Below are 13,843 nucleotides of genomic sequence, written 5' to 3'. Positions count from 1 at the left end.
ACTGTTAGCGCTGTAGCAAATCATCTAGCAAAGACTCTTTTGTAATTCATTGATAAAAAGGCTAGCCTTCAAAGATGGTCAATTTAATTTCATTCTAGCAGAACTATCTAATCGGAGGTTATGTCTACCTACTGCACAAATTTTACTTTGGATATCTTCAGTCCTTGCAGATTTCAAAAGGAAATCCACTTGTACGTCATTTCTTCTAAATTTAGAAGATACATCTGACAATTTTGTCCTTTGGTCTTCTATTTGATACTGCTGGGCTGTTTTTGACAGGTTTTTCTATTAGGCTCAAATGCTATTACAACTGTGAAATAAAATGTGCCAATTCCCGGTGAACCGAGATTTAATTCAATTTTATGATTGCTTTATCTAAGAAATGATTGAAGAAACATAGCACTGATGATCCAGTCCTATTGTTCTCTGTTCTCCTGTCTTTTAGCAGATTAATGCCTTCTAGCAGATCAAGATGAACTTAAGTCTCTGTGGACTGTAGAAGGCTGATCTTTCAAAAATAATCTTTTTTCTCAGACAGCACAATAGTGTTTTAAAGCACATTAGATTTAAGGCTTTTTGGACATTATGAATAATTTGGGGTGTTTTTTTCCTATGCCAGCTTTACGACGTCATCTATTCCAAGGAAAGGCAAGCAACTGGAAATGTTCAGTTAGGAAACAGATTTACAAGCAGGGCTGAGCTTTTGCAACCTACAGCTGCCAATTAATTCATGCTTTGCTCTTTACTTAGTTAATTGTAACATTTTTAATTAATATATCATCGAAGTCTGCAACCATATACTTACTTGGAAGTAAGTATCCTTGAATTCAGTGGAACTGATTCTGACATAAACGTGTAGGATTCAGACAGAAGCGTATGGAAGTAGCCATTTAAGGCCAGGATTCTAGTAAGAATGGCTGAACTGTAGTTCACTGTTGTGAGTGTCTGCAGGTTCTGGCCTACCTTAAAATATCCTGGCTAAGCTGATCAACAATACCTGCAAGCAGCCTCTGATTTCCCCAGTGATTCCACCTTGGGAGACTGTCTCAGGGAACCTCTATCTGTCCTTTCTGGATGTTCTCACAGCTGTAACGCTAATTAACAGCTTGGCCCTGATTGGCTCTTGAGTGCTGGGTGATGCACTCAGTTCTAGAAAAGATGGCTTCTCAGTTCACCCCCCCCCAACCCCTTCACTATTCTTTCTACCTCGGCATGTTCCCATGCCAAACCACCTAGGCATAGGGAAGGCATGCATTCTACAAGATGGGTAAGATAAACAAAACTTGGATGCCAACCAGAGATGCTTAAGGTAGCAAGCTCTTAGTTTTAGATAGGCAGACTTTTAGATAACAATAGTAAGATATCTTTGTTTTATGTCTGTTGCCTGTGTGTTTTATGCTTTGCAAACTCCTTAAAGTTAATAAATATAATTTTACTTACGCTGAGTCTGGAATTCTGTGATTGTGGTCTGAGTCTGTAGCTGTTTTTACTAGTGGCATTTTTAATAATTTCATCACTATCAGCAGCTTATGAAGCCTCACTGGCACTGTGATTATGCTCCTCCCGCCTGTTGATGTTTCTTGTTCTCACTTCTTTTTGCCTCTTTCACCATCACTCCCTTACACACTCATTTCTTCCTCTGTCTTTAACTGAGATATTCAGCATGCAGCCTCCCATTGGCAAACAAGGTGCTTCCTTCACCTAGCTTTGTTATTAAAAACAAACATATCAGACCTCTTTCAAACAGGATCACTCCTAATTTTTTTAGCTTTCACAAACTGGGTGGGATCCAGAGATCCTACTAGAAAAACAGAAGTCCTCTGATTTTCATTGACCCTTCTCTCCATTTAAAGGACTTTGGGCTGCCTCAATTACTATTGTGGAGGGTTCATATAACCTGTAGAAGCAAGGGTTGCAGCCCAGAGGGAAAAGCAACAAAAGCCCTTTTGGCAAATAGAACCCATTGATCTAGAACCAAACTTGATTTTGCATAAGCAGAAGGGAATTTCTGCTCAAGAAAGAGATGAATGTGATTTCCACTTATACTCCCTCTAACCCCGCCCCCCTTCCCCCCCGTTTCCAGTGCCACAGCTCATGCTATTCCAAAGAGTCCAGGAACATTCAGGGGGGCTGGAGGTGCAGGCACAGGGCCTGTTACAGAAGAGATCAAGACATGAAAACCAAGTTTTGATTGCACAGCTATGGATGTAAGCTCTTGTAACTGGTTCTTTAGTTATGTGCATATAAGAGAAAATAAAGCACAAACAGCCCCTCAAATTCTCTAAAACATACTACCTTTTTCAGATTACTAATCAAATGGAAAACAGGGTTGTACTTAACCTGTAACTGTTGTTGTCAAGTTTCTGCTTTGCAGGCACATATTGGGACTGCGCAGGTGCAGGCTGGCCTGAGAGAGAGATGTTGAACTTTAGGACCCTGCAAGGGGGGAGCTCCTCCTCACAGCACATGCGTGCCTCATTTCCTGCCGAAACAGGGTCTTGTGAGGTGGAGGTCCTCTTATTCCCTCAATTCTCATGAGTGGCTACAAGCAGGATAAATAAAGAGCTCACAGTGGGGCAGGAGAGAATGTGAGCCTGCACAGCAGATACTCAACAAACAACAGTTACAAGTAAGTGCAATCCTATTTTCATTGTCATATTTGTCCGTGCAGTCCCACACTGGGAATATCAAGAGCTACTCACCAATGAAGGCGGGGTGAGCTGGTCAGTTGAATAAGGAATACAGGACTGCTGTACAAGCTACTAACTGTCTTCTCGAATTTGCGTCCACAGAGTAATGTTTTATTATGGTGTTTACTGATGACCAAATGGCAGCTATGCAGATGTCGCAAATAGGAACACCCTTGAGGAAAGCAGGAGATGAGGCCTGAGCCCTAGTGGAATGGGCGGTAATCAAAACTGGACAGGAGATACCTGCTTGTTTATAAGATAACTGAATTGCAGCTGTTATCCATCTCGAGAGAGATTAGGACGATACTGTTTGGCCCTTATGGGGTCCAGCATAACAAATAGACATTTAGACCTTCTGAAATGTTTGGTTCTGTCTAAGTGATATAATAAAGCCTTTCTAACATCAAGCTTGTGTAGTGTCCTGTTCAGCTTCAGAGCTTAGTGAAGGAAAAAATACAGGTAAGGTAATGCATTGGGACATGTGGAACCTAGAGACTACCTTTGGGAAGGAATTCCAAACTTGTATGCAAGATGAACTTTTCGGGATAAAATTGAATGAAGAGTGGGCCACATCTGAGGGCTGTAAATTTCCCTACCCTTCTAACTGACGTGATGGCATCTAGGAAGCTTACTTTCAAAGAAATAAAAACTGAAGTACAGGAGGCCATCAGCTCAAAAGGTGGGAGCATGAGTCTTGATAAGACCAGCAATAGGCCCCACTGTGGAACCTGGATGGACTTTATGGGAAAGGTGTTGAAAAGTCCCTTCAAGAATTGTTTAGAAACACAGTGTGAAAAAATGGTTTTGTTATCTCTAGGCTCATGGAAGGCAGATATGCTCGTTAAGTGCACCTTGATGGCGTTAAGTGCACCTTGATGGATGCAACTATCAGCCCTTCTCCAGGTAGGGAGACTAGATAATCTAGAATAGTGGAAAGCGGAACGGGGCAGTTAAACAGGGATTCTCCTCTCTGGGCAACCCTGGCAGCAAACCAGTTCAATTTATGGCTGTATAAGGTACAATTAGAAACCTTGCGGGTATTTAATATGATCTGAGTTACTTCTCTGGAAAATTTGCCTCTGGAGGGTTGAGTAATCACGCTGTTAGCCTGAGCCTCATTACATTGTGGTGAAAAACTTGACCTCTGAAGGAGCTCTGGTTTTGGTGGTAGATGTATGCATCTACCCTCTGCCATAGTGAGAAAGGTAGAGAATCGTTCGTGTCATGGTCAGACGGGAGCTATTAGAATACAATGTGCTTTGAACTCCCATACCCTGCACAGGACCTTGGGCAGGAGAAGAGTGAGGGAGGGATGTGTAAAAGAGTCTGTGGACCCAAGGTATCTGAAATGCATCTCCCAGGGACCGGGGGCTGCTGCTCTTTGCTATTGTGCAAAGAATCTCCACCTTAGCATTGGAAGCTGAAGTGAACATGTTGACCTAAAGAAAACACCATTACTGAAAGACTGGTAGATTTGTCCAACAGTGTCCACTTGTAATGGGACAGGAAATGCCTGCCGAGAGAGTCTGTCTTTAAATTGTCTGGTTTTGCTATGCAAATGGCATGGAGTGACACCTTTTTTAGTATTGCCCATTCCTAAATGGCTGAGGCTTCAGCACAAAGTTTTAGCGAGGTGGTGCCCCTCTGTTTGTTCAGGTACCAAAGGGCCATTGTATTGTCCATGTGGACTTGGAACCTCTTATTGTACAGTTGACCTGCAAAGGAAACAAAGGTAAACTGAATAACTTGCAACTCTAATATACTGATATGTAGGGCAGATTCTGAGGGGTCCCACGTGTCCTGGACTGAGGTGTCCTTGCAATAGGCTCCCCACTCCTGGAAAGAAGCATCTGTCGTGATGAGTATCTGTCGTTAGTGGATGCTGAATGGAACACCCTTTGTTAAGCTGTCACTATGTATCTACCATAGAAGGGATCTGATAATCACTCTGGGGATAGAGAACTTTACATCCTGGGAGTGCTGAAGAGGACTGAATCTTCTAACACACTGATTTTGAAGGGGTCTCATTCTTAAGCGTGCAAAAGGAACCACAACGGTGGAGGAGCTTTTGTATCATAAGCACAGGTTGTAAACATATGAAACAAATACACGGGCCAAAGACTGTAACTTTCAGATCCTCTCTTCCAGTAAAAAGGCCTTAGTTGCTAATGAAACAACTCTGGCATCAATGAATTGAATACATTGTGTAGGTTTGAGACTAGTCTTTTTCCAGTTAACAATCAGTCCAGTCCTAACTGGGACATGTTACGGGTGGTGATCTCAATAAGAGAATTTAGTTGTGATTCAGAGTGGGACACCATTAACCAATAGTCCAGGTTGGGGTGCCACCACAACAGAGATACATTCTGTAAATACCCGTGGGGCAAATGCCAACCCAAAAGACAATGCAGAGTACTGGTAGCAAACATCTCTGCACATAAAGCGCAGATATTTCCTATGTGCAGGGTGAATAGAGATGTAAAAATAGGTGTCTTTTAAGGTCTAATGCCACAAATCAGGCCCCATATTGCAATAATTGTATAACCTTGGACAACATTAACATGCAAACTTCTCAACTTTAATAAATTTGTTTAAATTCTGGAAGACTAAAATGGGCCTCAGTCCCCTGTCTTTCTTAGGTACCAAGAAATATCTTGAGTAGAAATCTAACAAGGTGCCTTGTTCTTGGACTACTTCTATTGCTCCTTTTGACAGGTCAACTATTGCCAATTCAAGTTCCTTGAACAATCCAAACGGATTGTTGGTGGAGGGCTTAGAGAAGGAAGCTCTCTGAAACGTAATCTATGGACTCACATGACAATGGTAAGGACTCAGGAATCATCAGTGATGTTCTGCCAGGCTGAAAAGAATAGGCTCAGTCTATCTTTGAAGCAGATGGAGGGGGCCTCTTCAGACTCCTGGATTGAGAAGAGAGATTTTTGTCCCAGTTATAAGGATCCAGGGAACTGGGATTGTGCTTAGTAGGTCTCTTGGAGCTCTGACAGTGTGATGAAGGGTACAATCTCTGTGGGTAGTAGTGTTGCGCAGGATATTGTGGAGTACAGTAGTGCACTTGTTGTTGCTGTTGTTGGTGGCCCTGGTAATACCACCTGTAAGAGGATTGCTGAGATGGTGCCGTGACCTCTAGTGATCTGGCTGTTTGTTGATTCTTTTCCATTTCAGACAAGGATTCATTGGTTTTTTCCTGAGAACAGAAAGTGCCCCTCAAAGGGGAAATCCTGAGGCAAAGCAATAGACCTTAACCAGGCAAGTCTGTGTAGCACCACTGCAGTAGTCATGGATCTTTCTGAGTAATCAGCAGTGTGCTTGCTGGCATTCATCTGCTGCTTGGTTAGGTGTACAGTCTCACCGTGCAACACCCTAGCGATAGCCTTATGATCCTCAGGGAGATCCTGCAGGTAGATGGTAAAGTGTTCCCACAGAAACAAGTGGTACAATCCCATGATCACCTGATAGGTGGAAATCCAGGCCTGCAAATGAATAAATTTTTCTGCCCAAAGTGTCCAGCATCTGGCTCTATTTGTCTAACAGGGCTCAGTGTGAACCATGTTGGTAGTGAGCCTGGACTTCCTCCACCACAAGTGATGATGGGGGGTGGGTGCAAAAATAGAAATCTGCAGTCTTGCTGTTTTAGTTTACATAAATTTTCAAGCTTCTTTGATGTTGCTGGCATTGAGACAACTTTTTCCCAGATGTTGTGCGCTATATCCAATAGGTCCTCTTCTGTAGAAAAGGCTATTGAAGCAGGAGAATCTAAATAAAGGACCTGCAGAACTTTGCTCTTAAGCTTTGGCGTGGAAGAAGGTATGTCAAAGTCAAGTGTTTGGCCATTCATTTAATCTGTTCTGAAAACAGATGGGAGATGAGGAAGCCGTATCCCCTACAGTTTCTTCAGGTGATGGATCCAACAATAATTCCAATACTATATCAGAGAGTGAGGCAGTCTCCTCAGCTTACATTCAGAGAACATCAGCAGAGGCGCTGGGAACTGAGAACTTGGAACTGATAGGGTCGGAAGCATAAACAAGAGGGAAAGGCAGCCACTTGCTGCAGAAGATGGAGGAGTTCCTGCCAGTTTCCCAATTGGAATGACTGTGGTTGCATTGACCAGGGTGGTGGTGTAGGCGCTGCCTGTAGTAAAGGAGTCAGTCTCGAGGATGGATTCAACATTGGAACCACTAACAGATCCAAGATCGGGTCTCCAATGCCTCTTCTACATCTGCATGAGATGGGGTGCAGGGTGAAAATGGCATATGGTGATCAGGTCCTCCTCACAGATCGACATAGCAGAAATTACTGTGTGGGTCAGCATGGGGTACCTGTCTTCGCTAAAGTGGGACGAGGTGGAGGCGGGCTGCTTCGGGTGTTTACTTTTAGTCTTGGGTTTTTTTGCTGGTGGCTGAGAAGTTGAGCGTTTGGTAGACAGGCGCTGACAGTGGTGCCACTTCGGAGTCGAGGGCCTCGGGGCTGGTGAATGACTGATGGTTGGATCCAAAATTGAAACTGATATCGTTGACTGGGTGAACAATCAGATCCTGATACTGGCTCTTGCACAGATGTCTTTGCTGCCAAGATGTCTGAGCCCAATAGCACCTTCTCCCATATGGCAGATTTTAGGTGCGTGGTCCTATAGCTCCTGGCCTCAGGCATGAAGCTCTGGCAGTGATGGTGGTGAAAGAAGAACTGTGGGAATGAGGGGAGCTCTGCCTCACACCACCCTGTTTCAGTGAGAAACGAGGCACGCATACACTGTGAGGAGGCGCTCCCCCTTCATGGGATTCTAAAGTTCGACATCTCTCTCTGAGGCCAGCCTGCACAGTCCCAATGTGGGACTGCACAGACAGATACAACGATGAACACACCATGTTTTAATCATCTCTATCTAGATACCTTCTGTTTGGGGTATGTTATTCTAGATGGCACAGCTAGAACTCAAAACAGGGTATTCAGTGAGCCTCTATAAATTATGCATTCAGACGTTTCATTAATTCCTCTCATAAAATTTGAAGCAGATTTAAAAGATATAATGTTTTCATTCCTAAGTGACTTCAGTTGATTAAAGTCCCATTAACAGGCATATGTAGTTCCGGGTCTAACTTTGGACTGCTCCCCCAGCTCTTTAACTACAGTATTAACCATATTTGCATCCAGTCCTTCCTCCCAAGAATGCAGAGTGATAGACATGGGATATTACATTTTATCATCTCAATGAGCCTATGAGATAAATTAGGCCAAGGGAGAGCTCCTGGCCCAAGCAAGCCTCAGAACTGAGCACAAATCTGAACTCTCCAGTCCTAATCTAGCACTAGACCTTATGCCACACTGGCTCCGTTAGAGGAGAAATTATTTTGGTGACCGTAGAGTAGTCAGAATGTCTTCCTTTCTTGGGAAATAAAACATTTATAAACTTTGTGTTGGATCCTATGAAGCTTTTTCTCTAACAGTGGTATTTTTGTCCACTGCAAGAAACCTTCTGCTTGTGCAACAGGGTCTTCCGCTAGTGCAAGGCAGAAAAGAATCATAGGCTCCAATCCTTTATCTTCTTTACAGAATTATTAGCAAATACATTAATTTCTAACTGAGCAACCAGAAAAATCCTTATAAGAAAGCAAACCATACAGCAAAAAGTAATAATAATCACAAAACACACTAACAGCTTAGAAAATCCATAGTTCATTTGTCAGTATACTAATTAGAAGTAGTCCTAAATGAAAACTTAGTGTTCTAACAAAATTCCTACTACAGAGGTTCCAAGAGTGTTTGGGAGATACACTACTCCCTCAAGTAAACCGCAGGCCCTGTGGACGTTTGCTTCTCCTTTGTCTCATACAGATGATAACAAAAGATCCTATATGCAATGAGGGAAATGGAGCTATACCCCCATCTCAGTCTGCGGAGAAACATTATCCAAACACAGGTAATTGCAGCTAATCAATGAATTCTCTTTCCACGAAACAGACATTTCCAACTTAATTGTCTCTGAAGGTATTATATTTATCATATATATTATGAAACAATTAAAATCCTTCTGACAGGTTTCAGACAGGGGTCATTGCATGAAAAAACTAGCAAGTTTGTCTTTACAGTTTTATTCTAAAAACCTCTCCCACATCAAATGCTTGCTCAAAAACAGTGGGGGGAAATAGCGGTATGTAATTTGGGATTCTTATTAGGAAAAAAACCCTAAATTGGGCCCAAATCAGAAAGATTTGGGATTCCAGAATTTGGCCCCGCATTGCTGACCCGATTTGCAAATACCAAACCAAAGCTTTCCAAAGCGATTCATATTGCTTTGGGAAGCTTCGGGCAAAGTGGCAGCAGCTGCTCCCATAGTACTTTTCTAACTGTCTGCACTGCAGACAGCAAAAATGCTGCTTGTTTTCAAACTTCCTGCCCGGCTGCTTTTTTCCCCCCTCAATGGGAGTGGGAGGAGGGTTCCCTCCTTTCCCTCCCATGGGAGAAAAAAGTGGCAGGACAGGAAGTTTGAACGTGGCAGGAGAAGCGCCCCTTCTCCTGCTGCTGGTGAGCGGCAGAAGGGGCGCTGTCAGTTTCAAATGTCCCACCGGCACGAGGCATTTGAAAGCGCCCCTTCTCCTGCTCCTGCCGCTGGTAAGTGGCAGGAGAAGGGGCACAGTCAGTTTCAAATACCCCACTGCTGGCTTTGCCCGAGACATCGGGTGAAGCTGGTGCATGGCTTTTGAAAGCACCCTTTCTCCTGCCACTGGTGAGCTTTCAGTTTCAAATGTCCCTTCACTCAAGGCATCGAGTAAAGCTGGCATGGGGCGTTTGAAAGCGCCCCTTCTCTTGCCGCTCGTGAGCAGCAGAAGGGTGTCTTTGAGCTTTGGCGTGCTCCGAATCTTTACAGAGCATACCAAAGCAATTCAAACACCTGAATCCCAAAGCAGCTTGCCGCTTTGGGATTTGAGTCATTCCGAACTGTTTTCCCACTTCAGGTTTATCTGAATATTTTTCCCACTTTGGGTATACTCGAATATTTTTCAGGTGCATACCCCTGGTGAAATAAGCAGAAACGATGATCTGAGGAATATACACATGCTCGCTGTATGCAGGGCTTCCCTTGGGCTTGACACAGAAATTATAGTGGACCAGAACACTGCTGCACGTGTCCTGATGGGCATACCATACAGGGCACATATCGTTCCAATTCTTCAGTAGCTGCACTGGCTCCCCGTGGAGTTCCGGATCAAGTTCAAGGTTTTGGTTTTAACCTTTAAAGCCCTAAACAGACTGGGACCAGCATACCTGCAGGACTGCCTCTCCTTGTATGTACCCCAGATGGCACTAAGATCGGCAAATAAGAACCTACTGATGGTTCCTGGCTCCAGGGAGGCCCAGCTGGCCTTAACCAGGGCCAGGGCTTTTTCAATCCTGGCCCCAACCTGGTGGAACTCTCTGTCGGAAGACACCTGGGCCTGCCAAGACCGCATATCTTTTTGGCAAACCTTTAAGACATGTTTCACCAGGCGTATGGTTGAGGCCAGTCTTGGATTGTTTTAGGAGCTTTCCTGTCTTCCGCCAGGGGGGCAACGAAATCATCTGTCCCCCCTACAAGTGCAGTCACTGGAATATTATTAACTGTGGCTCCCATTCCCCTCTTTTGTTTACATTATGATTGGGGAAATTGGAGGGGGCCGCCATCTGAGGGAAATTGGAGGGGGCCGCCATCTGAGATGTTGTTCCATATGTATTTTGTGGGTTCTAGCTTTTAAATTATTTATATGTTTTATTGTGTACTGAGCATTTTATTGTACCCCACCCTGAGCCCATTTGCAGGGAGGGTGAGCTAAAAATTGAATCAATCAATCAATAAACAACGGTAAGATATTAAAACATTTTAAAGTTTGTATGCAACCATCTCACACAAATACATATAGATACATTTTGAATTGTAGGTTTTGGATAACATTATCATATATAACATGAAAGGCATCAAGAAAACTTGCTGTGAGAAACTGCTGTGTGGTGTGTTACAGTGCTGCACTAAGACCCAGGATCAAACCACTGCCTGCCATGAAATTTACTGGGTGACCTTGGGCCGGTCATTTTCTCTCAGCCTAACTTGCCTCACAGATCCAGAGGAGTTAGCTGTGTTAGTGTGTAGTAGCAAAATAGAAAAGAGTCCAGTAGCACCTTTAAGACTAACCAACTTTACTGTAGCTTAAGCTTCCGAGAACCACAGTTCTGCATCTGACTAAGAGCAGAACCACAAGTGACAAAAGGCAGATTGGACACTTGTCTGCTTCCCTCAAGTTTTGATGGGAAATGTAGGCATCCTGGTCTCGCAGCTTCGCTCTCCGACTGCTGTCCAATGGACTTTTCAACTGTCACTTGTCCAACATTCCGCCAAGCTGCCTACATTTCCCATCAAAACTTGAGGGAAGCAGACAAGTGTCCAATCTGTGCCTTTTGTCACTTGTGGTTCTGCTCTATGAGAACTGTGGTTCTCGAAAGCTTATGCTACAGTAAAGTTGGTTAGTCTTAAAGGTGCTACTGGACTCTTTTCTATTTTACCGCACAGAGAGATACTTCTAAGGATAAAATGGAGAAGGAAAGAATGATATTTGCTGCACTGAGCTTTTGGGACAAAAGGCAAGATAAAAATGTACGAATAAATCTGTAATTGGAGATAACCTTTATATTTCAGAGTAACAAACTGAAACACAGGTCACTGCTTCAATTTTGTAACGAAATTTAAGTTACCTTTAAACATGCATCGTCTGTCAGCAGAACTGTCTGCTTCTTTGATGCCTGGCTTTCCACAAACCTGAAGGGGAGGGGGACACACACAAAATGTAAAACAGTGTATTTTTTAAAACATTGGTTCCGTCAGAAAATCAGATGATTATCGTATTTTGAATCATTGGGAATCTTTTAAGTTTATGTACTAGACATGCTATATGTCAAAATGATTTCTCTACTTGTTCAGAGAGAATCTTTTGATAAGGAGGACCAGAGAAAGATACTAAACATTTTCTACTTGCACATGAGGAAGTCATTATATATTCTAGATGGAATTATAGAATTTACATTTTCTATTCAGAAAAAATATGCCAGATAAACAATTTTATATTTGCTTACTTTGCATAGCTTAGACATGAAATTTCTTCAAAATAATTTGAAAAAGGAAGTTCAAGCAGATGAAAAGGAAGATGGGAAGGAAACATATTATCAATGGAACTCTACTCATAGAATAGATCACTACTTTCCACTTTTTGTTGCAGTACTCGGCACCTCCTGAAAAGCTATTTCTGACTATGGGAATCCCCCAAGAAATGGTAGAGGGATTGGATCTGAAGGGCTGGTGATGGCAACAATGATGAGAATGGGAGGAAGGAGAGGAGAGAGATGGGGGAATAACTGCCCTCTGGACAGCTGTCCAAATCCCACACTCTAGCCTCTCTTTTTATTTGTCCAAATCCCAATCATCCTCCCCACAGTCAGTAAAAAGGAGAGACACAAACTTTATCTAACTGAATGATAGAATGTAAACTTTGTGTTCCCTAAAGGGTTCTTACTAGGATTCCCAGGTGCCCACCAGTGCTAGAGTGCTGTTCCTGGGGGTTTGCCACCTTGCCCTGCTAGCTCCTGGAAGTTGCCCGCTACCAGCAGGCCCCAAATGAGCCGAATTGGCCCCGCTCGAAGCACAAGGAGCGCTCCCATGGCCGGCACAACGATATCACTTTTGGCAGTGAAGTCATCGCACAAGCACTGGAGACAGCACATGAAGGAGATCTGACTGCTGGCATGAGATAAGTGCCAGGCCCCCCCTCCCAGTGGGAGGATATAGGGACCTGGTAATTCTAGTTCTTATCTGTGACCCTTCATAAATAATATGGTACTTAATTATGAGGTAAGCATAACCTCTTTCACACAGCTATTTTGACTTGACAGACAAGACACAAATGGAACTGAACAAAAGTTTAATTTCAAAAAATGTTACACTGTAAAGGTTTAGTGTAGAAAAATTGGTATGGAGTACACAACTAGCTCTCAACAGCACTCCCCAGAGATTATACTCCTCTCCCCAACCTAAATTGAACCTTAGGTTAACCAAACACAAACACTGACGGGAGATTTGATTACTTTCTCTCTAGATAGAGTTCCTCAGTGTTTAAGGTTCAATGTAACCTTTCTACGACAGGCTTACAGGCTTACCTCACATAGATTCTGGTCATAGAACCTCTACCCAGAAAGCTAGATTTAACAGGTCCTTCACAGGGTGCTTGTTTACTTCATAAATATAGGTTTCCTTCTCTAACCTGACCCACAAATCCTAACTAAAAGCCAAAAGAAAAAGCCTACCTAGGTTTTTTCTCCGCCAGTGGGAACATTTCCGTGTTTCATTTGGCCCCAAATGGGCCAAATCAGCCCCGTGCAGAACACAGGAGTACTCGCACGGCCGGCATGGTGATGTCACTTTCAGAAGAGCCAGCATGAAGACCTCGTGAAGCATGAAGTAAGTGTCAGGTACTCCAACCCCAACCCCCTGCCCCCGACGAGAGGTGAGGGGTACCTGGCAACCCTAGCCTTAACATTTACAGTAAATCTTAACTCAATTACAGTTCACACATGACCACATACAAAGCTGAATATTAAGAAAATTTCAACTAAGTAATTTTCTTCTTTTACCTTCTAAAAGATGGCAGTCTTCGAATGTTTTCACACTGATTGTGTGATAAAAAGTTTACTCTCTTCCTAGATTCTTGGAGATCACAGCATAGCACACTGAGAGGGTGGGAATAAAAATGCTCCAAAAGAGACAGCTGTAAAAGACAAGGACATAGAATTTCCAAGGCCTCATTTTCAAAGTAAGCCAACGATTGTTAGATAGTCTTAACATGAATCCGTTATACTGAATTATTATGAACAAGTTAAAACTATGTGGATTACAGTTTAGTACGGCTATGAACCAGGCTGTAGAATCAAATGTTTCCTTTATAAATAATAAAAAAGCAATGTAATATGTTATTCATGATAATCAGTAGTCAATCTTTTCTTTTTTCATTCCCCTTCTTCCCCCATGACATGTAATCAACATTTGATCCACTGCTGATCAAATTTATTTACTCCAAATAATAAAATTTTAAGATAGCAATATTTCGCATGACACA

General features: G+C 43.0%; 1 protein-coding gene across 2 annotated transcripts in view; it reads right to left on the bottom strand.

Moving 5' to 3' along the window:
- The window catches only part of ORC3 (origin recognition complex subunit 3), a 78,750-nt gene that overhangs the window by 27,686 nt on the left and 37,221 nt on the right, over positions 1–13,843 (bottom strand). For both annotated transcript variants that reach the window (XM_054984624.1, XM_054984632.1), the window contains exons 10-11: positions 13,362–13,495; positions 11,433–11,496 (exon numbers count right to left, since the gene is read on the bottom strand). In XM_054984624.1, coding sequence (XP_054840599.1) covers positions 11,433–11,496; positions 13,362–13,495 — 198 coding nt within the window. The remainder of the gene's footprint in view (positions 1–11,432; positions 11,497–13,361; positions 13,496–13,843) is intronic.

This window comes from Eublepharis macularius, chromosome 1 (genome assembly GCF_028583425.1).
Source record: "Eublepharis macularius isolate TG4126 chromosome 1, MPM_Emac_v1.0, whole genome shotgun sequence".
Lineage (NCBI taxonomy): Eukaryota > Metazoa > Chordata > Lepidosauria > Squamata > Eublepharidae > Eublepharis > Eublepharis macularius.
Note: the sequence above shows the minus strand (reverse complement) of the source record. Positions and strands in the feature narration are given on the sequence as shown.